Source organism: Apium graveolens, chromosome 7 (genome assembly GCF_009905375.1).
Source record: "Apium graveolens cultivar Ventura chromosome 7, ASM990537v1, whole genome shotgun sequence".
NCBI lineage: Eukaryota > Viridiplantae > Streptophyta > Magnoliopsida > Apiales > Apiaceae > Apium > Apium graveolens.
In genome coordinates, this window is record NC_133653.1 from 86,086,795 (window position 1) to 86,106,060 (window position 19,266).

A 19,266-nucleotide genomic window follows, 5' to 3' on the forward strand; every position below is an offset into this window, starting at 1 on the left:
AAGTAGATTTCTCGGTGTCCCACACCTTCTTATGAGAATAATTCTTTTAAGGGGTTTTTATAACCTGCGAATACCTTAATAGTAATCCCAGCACCTAGGCTTGGGTTACGGTATTGCATATCAATTCCAATTGGAAGATTTTGGACATCTCACAGGAGCCACCGCATACGATGATCAGTCGTCCTACGGAAAATAACCTTCTTTACTAGTAAAAGGACTAATACCGTCATCTCTCGGGTATCACCCTGGCCGCATTCGGGCTACGTGTCCCATTTTCGGGTATACACATACTTCACAAGTTCCTGAGTACACAAAGTACCTTCGCCTGCGGTACCTTTGGTAGCCCATCCAGCACACGTAGTACCAGAGTCTACCCCTCCATTGTCCTTCAACAAAATTCTATCCATCCCGGGAACTTGAACCACATCGAAGTTCCCCAAGCGTTTTGCTTGTTGATAGAGATAATTTATCTTTTTAGAATATAAGTGTATATATATGTATATACGTACTTCCGAGAATTTCGGAGGAAGTACTTGGGATGTGAGTTGACCGTTGTCAACAGATAATTAATAAGGGGAAAAGTTTCTTCTTGAAACTATATTCAATATAATAATAAGTCGGGATAATATTCACCGACGATCTGAAATTATTCGAATGATACTTCTAAATTAGAAGGTATATCAGGATCTATGATCTTTAAATCAATAACAATCCTTAAATAAATAATCATTAATTAAATAATAGTCTATAAATAATTAAATGATAATTGATATTCATCATACCTCGAATGAGTTATTCTTTTAAAAGATTTATTTAAATAGTGTTCCTCAACTAGTTTGTGTTTACATAATTAATAATCTATAATGATTAATCGGGTTTGAAATAAATAAACGTTGAAGTATACTACTCCTATAATAAAGGAATACGTATATAATATTTAATATCCGAATCAATAAAATATAGTTGAGGGAATATGCTCATTGGGAAATCGTTTTAAAAGTTCGAGGTGTTTTAATGTTTCGTAAGTGGACGATGAGTCCCTTTAAAACGTACTATTATGGACTTATCTCCGTCCTATAATATCTCCGGAACGATTCCCGGGTTTTATCTTAAATCCCGACCGACCCTCGGTCTTATATCATACATCACGCTTAAAGCGAAATAACATTTCACGATATATACTTATCGTACAACATCGCTATGTCATGCGAAAATTCAAAACTACGTATCATGGCAAACATAGTATTTATGCGATGATAGTAAAACAATCTTTTCACAACACAACAGTAAAATAGAGTTGGATTTGTAAACTTTCCTGGGTATCTCGAGGTGGAGGATGCTCTAGGTTCCGCTCGGAAATCTATAACCATAAACACATTTCATTTCGTTAGGTTCCGTCCTAATTCACGGTAATTCGCACTCATGCGCTACTCCTTATACACCCTCTCAACTCATACTACCCTTAACATTTCTTTTAAGTCATAAACACTTTATGGTCACTTCATTTTCCTAAGTATCTTGAGTTCATTCTCATTATTGTTGTCGGCTCCGCTTAAGGATTCTTACGGTTTCTACTCGCGCGGTCTCGGCTCTGACATTTTAATAAAATTGAGAAATAATTATTTTCACTTGAAATTTTTATGACAGTTAGAAAACTCCACATGTTACTCTTTGTAAAAATTTCATGATTTATGAATACTTTTAAATCTATCCTTTATATTTTCAAAGTTCGTGATTTGTAGCAGTTTTTGTCGCGTAAAACACTTTTACTAAAACGATCATAACTTTTGATCCATAAATCGGAATTAAGCGATTCAAGCGCCTAAACGATCCTTATAACATTTTCTATCTTAAACAAAGGTTATTTCGCAAGAATCTACAGTTTACAACTTCGAGACTTTCTGCAGAAACTTAAAGTTACGGTTTGTTGTTTTTAACGAAGTTACGTTTACGATCGGAGTTTCGTTTATGCCTTAACTATCAACACAACCACCAACAATCATCATATCATCATTAACACACAAACTCCTCTCAAGAACATCATGTTCTTGAGGCAACAAGAACCAACCTTAAATCTACTTAACTTAATCATCAAGATTTCATAAACAACACTTAGTAAGCTAGGTTTACTAACACCCACTAAATGGATCTTAAACATGAACCTTAAATAAAGTTAGGCCAAAGATTTTTACCTTTCTTGAAAGCTTGAGATGTGTTCTTGAGGATGGTGGAGGCTTGGAAGTGCTTGGTATGATTTTTGGAACCTAAAACCACCATTAAAATCAAGAAACCAAAGAGAGGTTACTATTCACACTATTCACTAGTGAGTTTCTTGAATTTATTCCACCCATCAAACCTTGATAAAAAGAGATGAAAGATTTTTTTTACCTTATTTAGTTGTTAGGAGGCTTGGGAAATAATTATGGGATTTTACAAGAACTAGAGCTTGGAGTTTTGAATTGCAATTCCTTCTTTTTTCTTCAAATAGCCGAATGGGAGCAAATGGGGGTGGGGGGTATTTATAGCCCTTGGTTGCTTCTCTTGGATGAATTCTAGGTTGCTTCTTGGAAGGTGACTTGATATCTTTGCAAGTTAATCTTTATTCTTCCTAGGATAGCTTAGGTTTATTCCTTGTCTCCAAATCCATGGACAAATCTTTGTAGCTTGCTAGCTTACAAGCTAAACTACAAGGTTAGCTCCTTAGCACACTATTTGCTAGCTAGCTTGGTCATCCTAGGGTTAGCTTACTAATTGATGAAGTAACCATGGTTACTTCCTTACCATGGTTTAGTTAGTGCGTTACGTTTAATTAATCGTTTACGCGTTCGCTCGGTTACTTAAACGTTCTCCGCAATACTTATTCGTAAATGGTTCGCAATGTAATTCTTTTCGTATTTATTCCTTATATTTTTATTTATCCTAATTGAATATAAATCCGTAGGATTTTAATCTCGTAATTATATTGTGATTCCCGTAGTCCTTGATAAGTCGTAATTACGGTTGTTTTTCAAAGTTCGTTTTCTTTGAAAACTAATAGCGTTTACATACACTTATTTGGTACGTATAGTCGTAATATCTATTCCGAAACTCATTTTCTTATGCAATATATAGTGTGGGCTCAAAAGTTTTTCCCGTCTGTCAGGGTTACTATTCATTAAACGTTTTTCAGGGTCTCAAAAATTCGAGTTATTACAATACAAATATGTTACATAACACATTTTCATTGAATGGTAAGAATACAAAATTAGTATTTTATATATATAAATGGTTGAGTTTTTACTTTTCTAAATCTTGGTTAAAGGTTGAACTCAGTTATGTGTGTTTTCGTTTGTTTAACTAAAAGATCCTTTACATATTTATGTAATTCAATCTTAACGTCAAATATAATAAATTTAATTATCAACAATTATTCAATATATCGGTTATAAACATTAAATTTAATTATTCAATGTATATAAATCATATATTATTGTTATAAAATTATGTAAGATCTGAATATGTTATCGGATTTTTTCAAATATCGGGTTCGGATCGAGTTAGGAATGGAATTCGGGTTTCGGATCAGGTATCGGTTCGATATATCCAAGATTTAAATTCTAATTCAAAATATTTAAATTCTAAAAATAAGATTCAGATATAAAATTAAATATAAAAAATCTGGTACGGATATATCCAAAAGGATCGGGTATCGGCCGGAGAGGAAATTGTCATCCCTGGACCGAGTGAATTATAACAAAACCCCTTTCGGTAAACTTCTGGGATTCTTATTATCATATTGGTCTTTACTAAACAATACAACAGCAGATCAGGGTTTTGATGGAGAAATTAACAGAAAATCTGTTGGGTGTCGATGGAGACAAAAGAGGGAGCAAAAGAAAAGGAGGGAGACCCAGAAACAAGATGAAAAATATTAATGATTTGGGTAAACAAAGTGATGAGAAAGTGAAAAATAGTGGTAACAATCCGGTGAATGTTTTGCAAGAAGATAATAGGAGTGTTCTTGATTTAGATGAGATTGTTAGAGATTACATGAAGAGAATGAGTGAATTACGTGCCAAGAATGTTGAAGATATATGTATTATTAGCAGTGATGATGATGGTGATCAGAATATTGGACATGATCAACAAAATGTGGGTAAGGAGGGCCAACAATGTGAAGAGCATGAGGAATATATTCAGCGAGAAGCTCAGTTGCGAAAAAGATGCAAGAAGAGTGCAGTGGAAAAAGATGGTGAAGAAAATCTCGAAACTGGGAGAAAGGTTCAGAAGAAAAAGAGAAAAGATAAAGATAGTCTAACAAGTTTAGGAGGTGCAGCTTGTAAGACTGTTGAGGCTAAGCGAAAGGGTGGTGCAATGACAGACCAGAATGTAGGTTAATTAGCCATAATTACCTTAATCATCATTATGTTTGTGTTGATACTTCCTGGTTTTTGCTATTTAAGTACTAATTTATGTGAACAGGGGGATCCGATATCAAGTATGTGTCATCAGTGCCAGAGGAATGACAAAGGTCGGGTTGTGGTATGCAACAACTGTAAATGGAAGCGATATTGTGTTCCCTGCATGACCAAATGGTAGCTATCTTTTTTAGGGTTTTAATTTTGTTAACTATATCTATATGATTTCAATTTTACATTTGTAACTTCGTTAAAACATGCTTTGTTATGAACCGCAACACTTGAGGACCTTCACAATAATACAATGATTTTGCATCCATGGTGGTGGTGTGTATTTGTAAACATCATAAGATAAACATTGTATATTAAACATCTGTAATATACATTATTGTAAATACTAACGAGCAATAAAATACGCAGGAATAATATAATAACATCAATATTTGTGCTGTCATCAGGAAGCTAACAAGTCACAAGTCATTAAATCATAAGCAATGCACAAGTTTTATAGGAATGTCACAATTTGTCTAAGAAAGCTCCATATTGTCTTTAGCTGGACATCATCCAGTGGATGGAATGACAGATTGAGCTCACTGTCTTAACTCCTATGTAGGTACCCCAAGATGACTGAAGATGATTTTGCCAGGCTTTGCCCTGTTTGTCAAGTTAACTGTAACTGCAAAAGTTGCCTGCGCTTAGAAGTACCGCAAAAGGTCGGTATCTTAGGTTCTCACCACCTGGAATAGTTTTCAATTTAAGCACAAATAATTTGTGTTTTATTTTTGTAGGACAAGTTATTGTCTAATTTAAAGTTTACCGACAAAGAAAAAATTCAATACTCCAAGTATATTATTCCGATGCTTCTCCCGTTCCTGACACAATTCAATGAGGAACAGATGAAGGAAAAGCATGTAGAAGCTAACATTCAAGGTATATTTCTTATGGATGAAAGCACTTTGGATTTTGAACTAAGAATTGTAAATTATATGATCTCCATCTTCTATGAGTTCATTTGGATAAGCTGGGTGACCTTAATGATTTCCACTAGTGTTTTTATCTGGAAAAGTGAAATAGTAAATGTGTTCATATATATATGGTTGTTTTTGTATCATCTTGTTTGTCCTTCCATACTTCTTACTCCCTGCTTTACTGGTTAGACGTCAGTTTAGTTACAGCCTAGTCTAGTTTCCTTCTTATGTTGTAGAATAATGTTCGTTTATAACTAATTAAGATAGTTATATTGGAATTTTCTGAAGATATGGGAGAAAATATCGAAATTGATATTTCATATATTTGTTTGCGCAGGGTTACCTATATCAAAGTTAGACGTGGAAAAGGCTAAATGTGGTTTGTATGAGCGCATATACTGGTAGGTGTCCAGAAGCTGATGTCTTTTGTTACCATGAAGCTTTATTTCCTGGCATCCTTAATGACTTATTTTGGTGAATGTCTTTGCAGCGACAATTGTGAAACCTCTATTGCTGATTTTCACAGAAGTTGTTCAAGTTGTGCGTATGATCTTTGCCTTGTATGTTGTGGTGAGTTCCGTGATAACCGCCTTCATGGGTCTCAAGCAAAAGTGAATACTGAATATGAAGACCCGGGGTCCCCGTACATGCACGGTTTTAGTACACCAAAGTCGAGATCACGCAATTTGGCTGAAAATAGCGGTGAAGGTTGTCATCAAAAGTCAACATTCGGCATACAAGATGAAATCAGTGACAAGGATCATTTGATGTCAATAACTCAGTGGAAATCCCGTGAAGATGGTAGGATCCCTTGTCCCCCAAAAACTTTGGGTGGTTGCGGTGAAGGCATTTTAGAATTGAAATGTACACTCCAAAAGGATTTTGTTTCCAGTTTGTTACTTGCTGCTGAGGAACTATCAGAAAAACACAAACTCTTCCTAGAAACTCCTGGACAACAGTGCCCCTGTTTTGATTTAGAGAGTAAAACTGGCATTGGAAAAATGAATCTACTGAAATCAGCGTCTCGGTTAGATTCCAATGACAACTATTTATACTGTCCAACTTCTGTGCAAGTACAAGCCAATGACTTGAGTCATTTTCAGTACCATTGGCTAAGAGGGGAACCTGTTATTGTCAAGAATGTGCTTGAGTTAACACGTGGTTTAAGTTGGGAACCAATGGTCATGTGGCGTGCATTTCGTCAGATTAAGAACCTGAGTCATCCCCAGCTACTGGATGTGGTTGCTATTGATTGTTTAAAGTGGTGTGAGGTCAGTTGGTTTTCCCGTTTTTAGTATGCTATTTTCTCAATCTGATTGAGTAACGAGTAAGAACTGTTATTCCTTATCTTATTTAGAATTACCTGAAACTTGCTTCAGATACTGATATTACACTTTTGCTGCTGATTTTAGACAATTTGATGGAAATATAGGTGGAAGGACTATGATTGCGATAGAACAACATGGGTTTACCTTAGTAGTTAGAGAACTCCGCACCTCCTTTGCAAGTTGTTTATATCATTTAGAAAGTGAATTTTGCAAATCTCGTCTTGTTTCACTTTAATGTGTGATTACATTTGCGATGCTATATTTTATGCACATCTTGAGTATGTTGGTTAGTCATGTTTGGCCCCTGTATATTTTCTTAATTGAATAATGACACTTTCATTGATATTATATTTTCATATGTGACCAATGTTGCATGTGGCATTTATTTTCTTGAATATTTTTGTTAGAATGTAATCAGACATTTAGATCAGCTTTCAAGTAACTCTGTCATAGTCCCACAATTTAAAGATAAAGAGAAGTGTTGTTCATTTCAGCTTCTATTGTACAACATCATGCCATAGGAGCTATATATGCTACTAAATCAATGTTATTCTTTCATCATTCTTCCCTCTCATTATCTATACAGAAATATCATTAAAACACAACTTATCTGAAAATCTTGGAAAAGGCTACTATTCAGTACAAGTAAAAGATAATAATAAAGATATTAAAGCTTTAATAGTTATTTTTCTAGGTTTTAATGCAATTTAGTGGCACTGTATCTTGTTGTCTCCCTTTGTCATACAATACAATTGTCAATGCTATAGTAGTGACGTAAATGCAAGTAAAGTGAATTAGCAGTTAAACTGTGAATTATGCATTTTGTCAGACTTCTGTCACATTTAATAGTGTTTTGGATATCGACATATAACTGTTTTTGTAACTTTGGGGGTCCGTAAGTTGCTAATTATCAAACCTGTTGAATGTTTGTCACTTATTTTAATGGAGTGCAGGTGGACGTTAGTGCACGACTTTTTTTCAATGGTTATCGGGAAAGTCAATTTGATGAGTACGGGTGGCCCAAAATTTTGACGTTGAAGGACTGGCCCCCATCCAGTTTATTTGATGAGCACCTACCACGTCATTGTGTTGAGTTTCTCAGTAGTTTGCCTTTTAAGGAATATACAAATCCACGCAGTGGCTATTTAAATCTTGCTGTCAAATTGCCAAAGCTATCTTTAAAGCCGGATCTGGGGCCTAAGACATACATAGCTTATGGAACTACTCAGGAGCTCGGTCGTGGTGATTCTGTGACGAAGCTACATTGTGACATGTCTGATGCGGTACAATTGTATTATATTAGTCACAGAGATAAATTTATAATAGTATTGATCTTTGTTAACAGTTTGCATAAATTAGCTTTGGTTGCACGGTGTAGCTTTAACAAAATGTTGTTTTTGATATCAACTTCTGGTTTTTAAATGTGTTCTCTTCATTTTGTGTTTGTCTAACTGAATTTAATATGTGATGGTACAGGTATATGTGATGACACATGTTCAAGAAGTAACTTTTACATCTGCTGAACAGGCCAAGATAGAGACATTGAAACAACTTCAAAATACCCAGGATGACATGGATTTTCATAGGACAGTGTTGAAGTCAGAGGAGGGGCTGGGATCTAAAAACGAAGCTGCTGATATAGTTGGAGTTAACAATAAGAGAAATGAGGAAATTATGAACCATAACCTCATGAAACAGCAAGATGTCATTGAGGAGAAAAGCGGAGAATCGGATGAATATGCAAGAAATATGGATGTTGGATGTTTGGAGAACAATATAGAGGGGATTGAACACCCAGAGGGTGGTGCTCTATGGGACATCTTCAGGAGGCAAGATTCTCCAAAACTAAAAGAGTATATAAGAAAACATTACAAAGAATTCAGGCACATATATTGTTGTCCTTTAGATGAGGTAAAACTAGTGTCTTAATTACCTTTTTCGCACTACAGTAAATTTTTCAGAAGTTACTGATTACCAAGATCAGCGATCTTGGTCTTGTGGATTATGATAAGTTGATAGTAACTTGGTCTGTAACATATATATGGTTGTCTTGAACAATATGGTTTACACTGTTATGAATTGTTGAAAAACCTAATTAACTGTATAAGGTGATGTTGAATCTTTTGATATAACACGACAGTCAGTAGTCGTGTTTTATCAGAACTTTTATGCTGGTATTCTATAGAAATGTTTGAAATCATATTTTTATGTTCACGTAGATTCAGATATTAAATGTCTTTGAGACCAATGTATGCTAATTATTGTTAAATCACTTGCAAGGAAAATAAGCATCTTCCTACCCGTAGACCTTCATCTGGTCTAAGTGCAGACAGGAGTTGTTCTTATGAGATTCAAGTTCTTTGGTCTTTAATAATATTTATACTGGTATTGTATAGGAACCATTTGAAATCAGATTAATATGTCCAATTTATTTAGATATTAAATTTCTTTGAAACCTATGTATGCTAGTTGTTAAATCACTTTAAAGGAAAAAAGCATTTTCCTGCCCGTTGATCTTCATCTTGACATGCATAGAAGAGTCGTTCGAATGAGATTCAAGTGCTTTGGTCTTATGAACTTATAAGTGATTATACATTATTTTATTTTATTGTTTCTTCAAAATGTATAGTGTGGCGATGCATGAGTATCTAACACTTTCGTATCATAGGTAGTTCACCCTATCCATGACCAGACGTGTTACTTGACTATGGAGCACAAAAGAAGACTGAAGAAGGAATATGGTTAGTTCGACATACATATCTTTTACCTGTGTGTGTTTATATGCTTACATTTTATTTATTGTGTCGTGTAGGAATAGAACCATGGACATTCGTCCAAAAATTAGGAGATGCAGTAATGATTCCAGCAGGATGTCCTTATCAAGTCAGAAATTTAAAGGTGAATCACTTCATATTCATGTTTGTATACTTTTCAAAAGCTGTACACGCTCTTGTGAGTTGTTTGATATAGGAATATCACTAGGCCTGTCAAAATCCAAGTTGATTTGGTGTTCGGTTACAGAATATAGCTTATATATGTTGTTTGCAAAAGTGGAACAGGCATCGTTTCATTTTGTAGAACCAAACATTACAATCATCATGTTTGAATTTAAACCATTTGATCCCTATTTGGTCTTATATACGGACTAAGTTTAGCCATATCTTCTTAATCATTTCTACAATCAATCCTTTGTATTCCTTGCATAATTTCATTATTCAGTGCACAATGCAGATCCTATGGACCCCTTCGAAGCTTACATGGTAGAGTTCAAAATTTCAGCAATAATTAACTAAATATAATAGGAAATCAAATTTTTTGTATTGGCTTTAAGTCTAATTAAAGCAGTCCTGCTAAACATCTACTGAACTTATTATATATTTGATGGGGTATATGTGCTAATAAAAGTAAGTTGGTCTGTTTTCATCCCATATGCCCCTCTTTAGAGATCAACATGCAGTATCCATTTCCACCTCCTTGTATGATTCTGTAATTATAACGGTTAAGTTGAGAAGCCTTAGCCTGTACGTTAGAATGTTCAGGTTCCATAGCCAACAGTAATAATTTACTTGTGAACTCAATCACGGTGAATTGTATCCCAGTCATCATTCAGTTTTAAGCACATGTACTGCTCAGTGCTCCATCCGCTAATCTCTTACAATGATATTTGAATTCTTACAGTCATGTATAAAGGTTTCAGCGGAATTTGTCTCACCTGAAAATGTTGGTGAGTGCGTTCGTTTCGCAGAGGAAATTCGTTTGCTTCCTCCAGGTCACAGTGCCAAAGTTGACAAGTTGGAGGTACAACTGTCTGTTAGTATTTCAGTTTCTTCGGTTTTCTTTAGCTTTCTCTGGGTAATTGTACTACCTCAATTTATTTCAAAATTTCTTTCGTGTCTAACGTTTGGGGTTTATGTTGCAACAGATCAAAAAAATGATTCTCTATGCAATGCAACAAGCAGTGATAGAGTTGAAGAGCTTGCGTTTGTAAGATAGCATTTTTACTAAAATTAAGAATTTTTTAGGACAGGAGAGGGCATAATCACGGGTAAAAAACAGCTGAGTCTAGATTCTACTGTCTTTTATCTCGTCAAGCGATGACATCATCTTTGGTAGGAGTTTGGGGCGTTGGATCAATGGATTGTACTAGTAGCAGCTGACCATCATGTTGAGTGTGGGGTGACAGCAACAGGATTATGAGTTCAGGTGGTGATGCAATTGCAGGGTGATTTAGATTTTATTTATTAGCTCTTTTTGTGCTTATGGCCATTTCTTTTGGTTCTTGTTTAAATTTTTCCTGTATACAAAACAAGTTTATAAAATACAAAGTACACAATTTTCCTTTAACTTTTTGTAAATCTTATCTATGTTTCAATATTATATATATATATATATATATATATAATTCTATGGAATCCACCTTTTTTTGGAGTCGAAGAGTACTCGCAGTCCATCTACATTCTGCAAATAAAATATTTTATAAAACGTGTAATCTTATAAAATATATTTCACAAATATCATTACTTACATAAAATCATGCAAATCTAATACATTTACAAGTATAATATGAATGTTTTGCTACTAAACATGTATGTAAATAAACATTTATATTCTGCAAACTAAACATGTTATATGGAATAATATATTGTGCAATGCTTTACTTGTAAAATGTATGCAATCTGCAAAATTTTCAATAAAATAGTGATTTTTGTCGAAAAATATTATGTTTAGTAATATTTTAAACTATATTTTACTTGCAGAACATATATGAAATCCAAGGACTCTCAATAAATATTGGACTCCATAAAACTTAATTTTAGGCCACTCCGTGTATAACCATCTTACGTGGAGTCCCGTGTATGAACCCCAACTTTATTCTCAGCCACTGGCCTAAAAATAAATCCAACGGCTAACATATTTTAACCCTTAAAATATAATAAAACCAAGACAAAATTCGACAGTTGTATGTATAGCTTACCACCATACACACAATCTGCACTGTTAATATATGGCGATTTTCTATTACTGTATATCTCTCTCTTCACGTACTTTGACATAAGATATCTCTTTCGACAATCTCTCTGTTAAGTATATTAGTACTCAGACTGACACCTCAGATCAGGAGGACAATAAGGATGCCTCACAACTTGACATGTGTCAAAGTCAAAGAACAACTAAAATGGTCAATGTACAGCTGGAATAGAAAAGGAGCGAGAAAGTTTGTTAGATGAAAGAGAGAGTCACTTTCAGATATAAGAACAGACAGATTGTATCATAGCTTGAGTTCTTCTTTTTTCTCTACAACTTCTCTGTAACAATGAGTCTTCAATTCATCTTCTTCTTCTTGAATAATACTTGATAATTTTCTCTTTAGTATTAAGTTTCATTGCTTGTATCATGGTATCAGAGCCTGTGAAATCTTGCTTAAGTGTTTTTCGATCCGTTACAAGCAGTTTCGATCCGTTACAAGCAGAACTTGTTCTTCATCACTGTGAAATCTTCAAGATCTTCGTTACTTGCATCAATGGTGAAATATACAAAATAAGTTTGATTCAACAACACTTATCTCATTAGATACACAACTGTTTATCTTGTTATTACTCATTTCGCATTGTTATTACTCATTAACTTTGCAAATTTTATGCATTAATTCAGTATCTTGTTATCTCTTACAATCTTTCTTTGATTAATTGTGAATCATGTGTGCAAATGACTTTAGTGATCAATTCTTGTTACTGATTGTCTAAACAATCATATTCTAGTGAGAAAATCAAAGTTATGTATGTGATGTGCACATCAACTGTTTGATCATTTGTTTTCTTCATCTGTGTGTATATTGTTCATACATACTAAATCCTATCATGACTACTACTACGGCTTCATATTCTGCTGCTACCATGGGATCTACATCCAGTTCAACACTCTTAGACGTGAATCATCCTTATTATCTGCATCCTTCAGATAATTCAGGACTCATTCATACCACAATCATCCTAGATGAGCAAAACTATAGTCAATGGAAGCGATCTATGGAAATTGCCTTGTCGTTCATGCTGAACATTGGATTTGTTGATGGTTCACATGCTCAGCCTGCTGCTAACTCTCCGTTGTATGCTCATTGGCTAAGGTGTAATAATATGGTGACTTCTTGGATACTTAACTCTATTTCAGTCACTATCAGAAATAGCATTGTGTACATGAGATCTGCAAAGGCTATTTGGGATGATTTACAGGTGCGTTATGCACAAACTAATGTTCCAAAACTATTCAGTCTTAGAAAGGAGATTTCTCATCTTACTTAAGGCACACTGTCTATTGCTACATATTTTACTAAGTTCAAAACTATACATGATGAACTTGAGTGCATAGCTGCTAATCCAAGGTGTACTTGTGCAATCTGTACTTGTAATATCAACTCAAAGCTGGAATCTTATGATCAGACAATTCAGCTGACACAATTCTTAATGGGTCTAAATGATCACTTCACAAGTATCAGAGGGAAAATCCTTCTTATGCAGCCTCTCCCTTCTTTAAGTTAGTGTTATGCAATGTTACTACATGATGAAAATCAGAGAGAGGTCAGTGGTCAACAGCAGCTGAATTCTGAAAATATGGCAATGTCAGTAAAACACGCAGCTGGTTTTAACAGGAATTACAAGAAAAGTACTAATTCCTCACCTGTGTATTGTGATTACTGTCACATGACTGGGCATGTCAAAGACATGTGTTATTGTCTACATGGTTATCCAACAGTAGAAAAAGTTGAATGAAAAGAGGAAGTGTTAAGAATGTACAGACCATTCTCGGTTTTACCAATCTCGAGGGCCTTCATCAATGAAGGGTCCTGAAGAGAACACACATGGTCATTAAACACCACAGTCATGAATGTTGATTTTAAGAATTTAGAGGCCAATCAAACCTGGAAAATTGTATTTTTACCTCCCTCTAAAAAGGTTGTTGGTTGGCTATATAAAGTCAAGTACCACCCAGATGGTCAAGTGGATAGATATAAAGCTAGACTAGTAGCAAAGGGTTTCACACAAACAGAGGGCTTGGATTTCTTTGATACATTTGCACCTGTTGCAAAGATGACTACTTTCAGAGTCTTACTAGCCTTAGCTGCCATGAATAATTGGAAACTAACTCAACTTGATGTAACTAATGCTTTTCTGCATGGTTCTCTTCATGAGGAGGTCTATATGGACATACCTCCTGGTTATAAAATTCCTGACTCAATTCAAGCTCAATTTTCTGGTCAAAGATTAGTATGCAAATTAATTAAATCGTTGTATGGTCTAAGACAGGCACCAAGATAGTGGTTTACAACTTTGTCAAAAGCATTACTGTAGTTTGGTTTTACACAAACATTTATTGATTCTAGCTTGTTTGTGTTTAAGAAAGAATCTCAGATTGTGGTCATGCTAGTTTATGTTGATGATATGGTACTCACTGGTAATGCACCTGAGCTCATAGATCGGCTAATTGTGTTTCTGGCCAGTCAATTTAAGATCAAAGATTTTGGCGCTCTTAAGTATTTTCTATGAATAGAAATTGCAAGGTCTAGTGCTGGAAATTATCTGAATCAGAGAAAATACTCTTTGGATATTGTTAAAGATGTTGGTTATTTGGATGCCAAACCAATAAAAGTACCAATGGATCAAAATCATGGTCTTACTACTGAATCTGAGTCTGCTGTATTAACTGATGTTTCTGCATATAGAAGATTGATTGGTAGACTGATCTATTTGACTATAACTAGGCCTGACTTATCATACTATGTTCATATATTAGCCCAATTTATGAATAAACCTCAGGAAGTACATTGGTTGGCTGCCTTAAAGTTGGTAAAATACATCAAACACACTTGTGGGCAAGGCATTCTTTTCTCTAGTACTGCTTCTTTTGATTTAAGAGTCTTTGTTGATGAAGACTGGGGTAGTTGTCAACAGACAAGACAGTCGATTACTGGTTTTTGTGCCCTCCTTGGTAATTCATTGATCTCCTGGAAGTGCAAAAGACAACCCATTGTATCCAGATCTTCAGCAGATCTTCAGCAGAAGCTGAATACAGAGCTATGGCAGATGCTTGTTCTGAGATATCCTGGCTTACTGCTTTGTGTAAAGAATTACACACACCATCTCTTGCACATGTCTCTCTATACTGTGTTAGATATATTTGTGATGTCATGTCTAATATGATTTGTGTTTAGTTTTCAGATCTTACTTAAACAGGACAAATCAGTACTTAACTGGAAATCAGTACTTATACTGAAGTCAGAACTTAAGATATCATAACTTAAGTTATCAGAACTTAAGTTATCAGGAGATATTTATCAGGAGATAATATCAGGACTTAGGGAGACTTTCAGATAAGGCAGGCGGATGATTGAAAGGAAAGAAGATCAAGACAAACGCAAGAAGAAATATGCATGAAGAAGGAATTCTATGAAGAATAGAATACTTGGAAGAAAAGATAACTTATTGTTATATTTTAGGAAGCATAATTATATTCAATATCAATTAGAAGAATTATCTTGTAACTGTGTAGTATATAAACACATGCATAGGGTTTACACTAGACGTGTTATCATTATCGAAGTTATTATTCATTGTAACCCTAGCAGCTCTCGTGATAATTTGTTCATCACCGAGAGAGGACAGTTCCATATTGTAACAGAGTTTGTTGTGTTGAATAAAATATGTGTTCTGTTACTTGTGTTTTTTAATTCGATTTGATTGTAGTAAACACTGTATTCAACCCCCTTCTACAGTGTGTGACCTAACAAGTTGTATCATAGCAGATATGTTAACACACAAACAGTTTAAGATCCAAAAACAATCATGTCTGAAGAAGAACAAACTCCAACCAAGCCCACCAAAACTGAAAAACCTCCAAAGACTCAAATCCATAATTGATATGAGACTATTAGAGTTCCCATACCGAAACCATCTGAATATCCCATATGGAAGGTAAGGATGTCTATGTTTCTGGAAGCTACATATCCAGAATACCTTGACAGAATCAATGAAGGACCACACAAGCCAACCAAGCTCTCTGTTGTAGTTGCAGATCAGCCAACACAGACAGTATCAAAGGAGAAAAGTGAATATACAGCTGAAGATATCTCATCTATTGCTAAGGATGCAAAGGTACGACATTTGGTGCATAGTGCCATTGATAATGTCATGTCAAACAGGGTAATCAACTGCAAGACTACAAAGGAGATATGGGATGTCTTGAAAACAAGATGTCAGGGAACTGATTCAATTAAGAAGAACAGGAGGACTATATTCACTCAAGAGTATGAGCATTTTGACTCAAAACCTGATGAGTCATTAACTGGATTATATGATAGATTTGTCAAACTCTTGAATGATCTGTCACTGGTGGACAAGGAATATGAACTTGAAGATTCAAATCTTAAATTCCTGTTAGCTCTTCCTGAAAGTTGGGATTTGAAGGCCACTACCATAAGAGACAACTATGTTCTTGATGAAACAACTCTTGATGAAATTTATGGGATGCTCAAGACTCATAAACTTGAGATGGAACAAAGAAATAAGAGGAATGGAAGGAAGTCAAGGACAGTTGCTCTTAAGGATGAGGAGGATGTCTCCAAAGTAGCTGCCTCAAGAAAAGGCAAGGGAAAAGCTCTCATCACAAAATCTGATACTGAGTCATCAAGTTCTGATAGTGATGATGACTCAGAAACTGAAAGCTTACCTGAGATGGATCCTGATGAAGAGATGATGAAGCTGTGTGCTCTTATGGTGAAAGGAATCACAAGGATTGCATACAGGAAATTCAGAAAGGGAAAGAAATTTTCCAGGAAAGGTGCAAGTTCTGATAAGAAGAGTTTCATAAAATCTGAAGGCAAAGGAGGAAAGTCTGACAGAGGAGATTACTCAAATGTCAAATGCTACAACTGTGGTGAGAAAGACCACATATCTCCTGATTGCAAGAAAGTGAAGAGTGAAAAATGCAAGGCTCTAGTCACAAAGAAGGAAAGCTGGACAGACAATTCAGATTCTGAAAGTGAGGTGAACTATGCCTTAATGGCAAATGCTGATAGCAGTTCTGATGCTGCTGAGTTAAAGGTACCTCAAACTACTTATGCCTTTCATACTGATGATATTACTGAGTTGAGAAGATATCTTAAAACCATGTTCATTAGTTATAGAGATCAAACTTTAACATGTGAAAGATTAACTTCTGAAAATCTTGCTTATAAAAATAGGAATGATTATTTAGAAAAAGAGTTAGTCATGTTCCATCAAACTCAGAAAGATAGAGATGATGCCTTTTATGTTAGGGATGAAGTACTTAAAATGAATGAATCTCTAAAAACTGAGTTAGAAAAGGAAAGAGAGATTATCAGGACTTGGACTAACTCTGGTAGAACAACTCAGAATTTGTTGAGTAGTGGAAATTAGAAAGAGGGCTTAGGTTATGGAGATGATAAGAATGATAAGGGAACTATAGAAATTGAGCCTATAGTTGTTAAACAAAAGCCCAAGGTAAATCCTGTTAATTTTGTAGCCGTAAAACCTAATATTGATAAATCAGAAGTTAAAGAGAAATTAACTTCTAACAAACCAAAAAAGGATAAGCCAACTGAAGTTAACATATGCTTAATGACAAAGAAGCAGCTTAAGCATAAGCTGAAAGATGTTAAGAATGTAAACAAGGTAAAGCCACCTAGGAAAAATAGGAATGTAAAGGAAGGTGTGAATAAAAACAATGATTATAAGCCTGTTCCTAATGCTCCTAGAAAGAAATGTTATAACTGTGGAAATTCTAACCATCTGGCTTCTTTTTGCAGGAAGAATAAGAACATAAATTCCTTACCATCAAAGTCAGGAGTTAAGAGTCAATCTGTTAGATATAGGCCACAAAATCCTTGTTTTCATTGTGGTAGTTTATTGCATTCTATTTATACTTCTAAGGAATATCATATTTTGTACTATGATTATTATCAAATAAAACCTTCTTTAAAGAAAGTTAGCATTATTCCTTCTAGTATAAGTTCTGATGCAAAGTCTGATACTATAAATGCTGATAAGAAAAATGTTAATATAAACTCTGATGCTAAATCCGCTGTAAATGTTAACAAACTTAATAAGGCCAAAGGATCCAAGCAAGTCCGGGTCCTTAAAACTAATCATTAGTGGTCTTTTTGATTGCAGGGCAACAGAAAAAACATCCTAGTTCTGGACAATGGATGTTCAGGACATATGACTGGAAATAAAGCCCTGCTATCAGACTTTGTGGAGAAAGCTGGCCCAGGTGTTTCTTATGGAGATGGAAACATTGGAAAAACTCTGGGATATGGCAATATCAATCTTGGGAATGTCATCATTGAAAAAGTAGCTCCGGTCTCAGGACTTTAACACAATCTGCTGAGTGTTAGTCAAATCTGTGACAGAGGTTATCATGTGGATTTCTTTGAAGAACACTGTGAATTTATAAGCAAATCTACAAACAAAGTTGTTCTGAAAGGATACAGGCATGGTAACATTTATGAAGCCAAGCTTTCAACAAGTACTGATGGTTCTGCAATCTGTCAGTGAGTAGAACATCAATTGAAGAAAGCTGGGATTGACACAAGAAACTCTCTCATTTAAATTTTAACAATATAAATGAACTAGTCAAGAAAGATCTTGTGAGAGGACTGCCAAAATCAGTATTTGCTCCTGATGGCCTTTGTGATTCATGTCAGAAGGCAAAACAAAAAAAAATCTTCTTTCAAGAGCAAGACTGAATCATCAATTCTTGAGCCTTATCACCTACTACATGTTGATTTATTTGGTCCAGTGAATGTCATGTCTATTGCAAAGAAGAAATATGTTATGGTCATAGTGGATGAGTTCACCAGATACACATGGGTGTATTTCTTGCACACAAAAAGTGAAACTGCATCTATCTTGATTGATCATGTCAAACAACTGGATAAATTGGTCAAAGACTCTGTGAAAATCATAAGGAGTGATAATGGCAGCGAGTTCAAGAATTTGATTATGGAAGAGTTCTGCAAAAACCATGGAATCAAGCAGGAATTTTCTGCTCCTGGAACTCCACAGCAAAATGGAGTTGTTGAAAGAAAGAATAAAACTCTTATTGAAGCTGCACGAACTATGCTTGATGAAGAAAAGTTACCAACCTACTTTTGGGCTGAAGCTGTGCAGACTGCTTGTTTTACTCAGAATGCTACACTTATCAACAAGCATGGAAAAACACCATATGAGATGGTAAAGAAAAAGAAGCCAAATCTGAAGTATTTTCATGTATTTGGATGCAAGTGTTTTGTTCTTAAGACTCATCCTAAACAGCTATCCAAATTTGATCTAAAAACTGATGAAAGAATTTTTGTTGGATATCCACTTTCCACAAAAGCCTTCAGAGTCTACAATTTAAGAATAAGGGTAGTAATGGAACCTATCAATGTCTCTTTTGATGATAAGAAGATTACTAGACTTGAAGATTTCAATGATCATGATCAGCTGAGATTCGAAAATGAAGTTTTAAATTCTGATTCTGTAAATCCTGACAGTCTAAATCCTGATACTGCAAACTCTG

General features: G+C 34.9%; 1 protein-coding gene across 1 annotated transcript; it reads left to right on the forward strand.

Annotated features, from left to right (window-relative positions):
• The first annotated feature begins 3,703 nt into the window (after positions 1-3,703).
• LOC141670694 (lysine-specific demethylase JMJ29-like) lies at positions 3,704-11,025 on the forward strand. Its single transcript, XM_074476647.1, has 12 exons — positions 3,704-4,368; positions 4,462-4,574; positions 5,011-5,110; positions 5,186-5,327; positions 5,703-5,766; positions 5,856-6,636; positions 7,647-7,976; positions 8,170-8,604; positions 9,362-9,434; positions 9,506-9,591; positions 10,372-10,491; positions 10,616-11,025. The coding sequence occupies exons 1-12, from the start codon at positions 3,817-3,819 to the stop codon at positions 10,679-10,681; spliced, it is 2,862 nt and encodes a 953-aa protein (XP_074332748.1). The 5' UTR covers positions 3,704-3,816; the 3' UTR covers positions 10,682-11,025.
• The last annotated feature ends 8,241 nt before the right edge of the window (positions 11,026-19,266 follow it).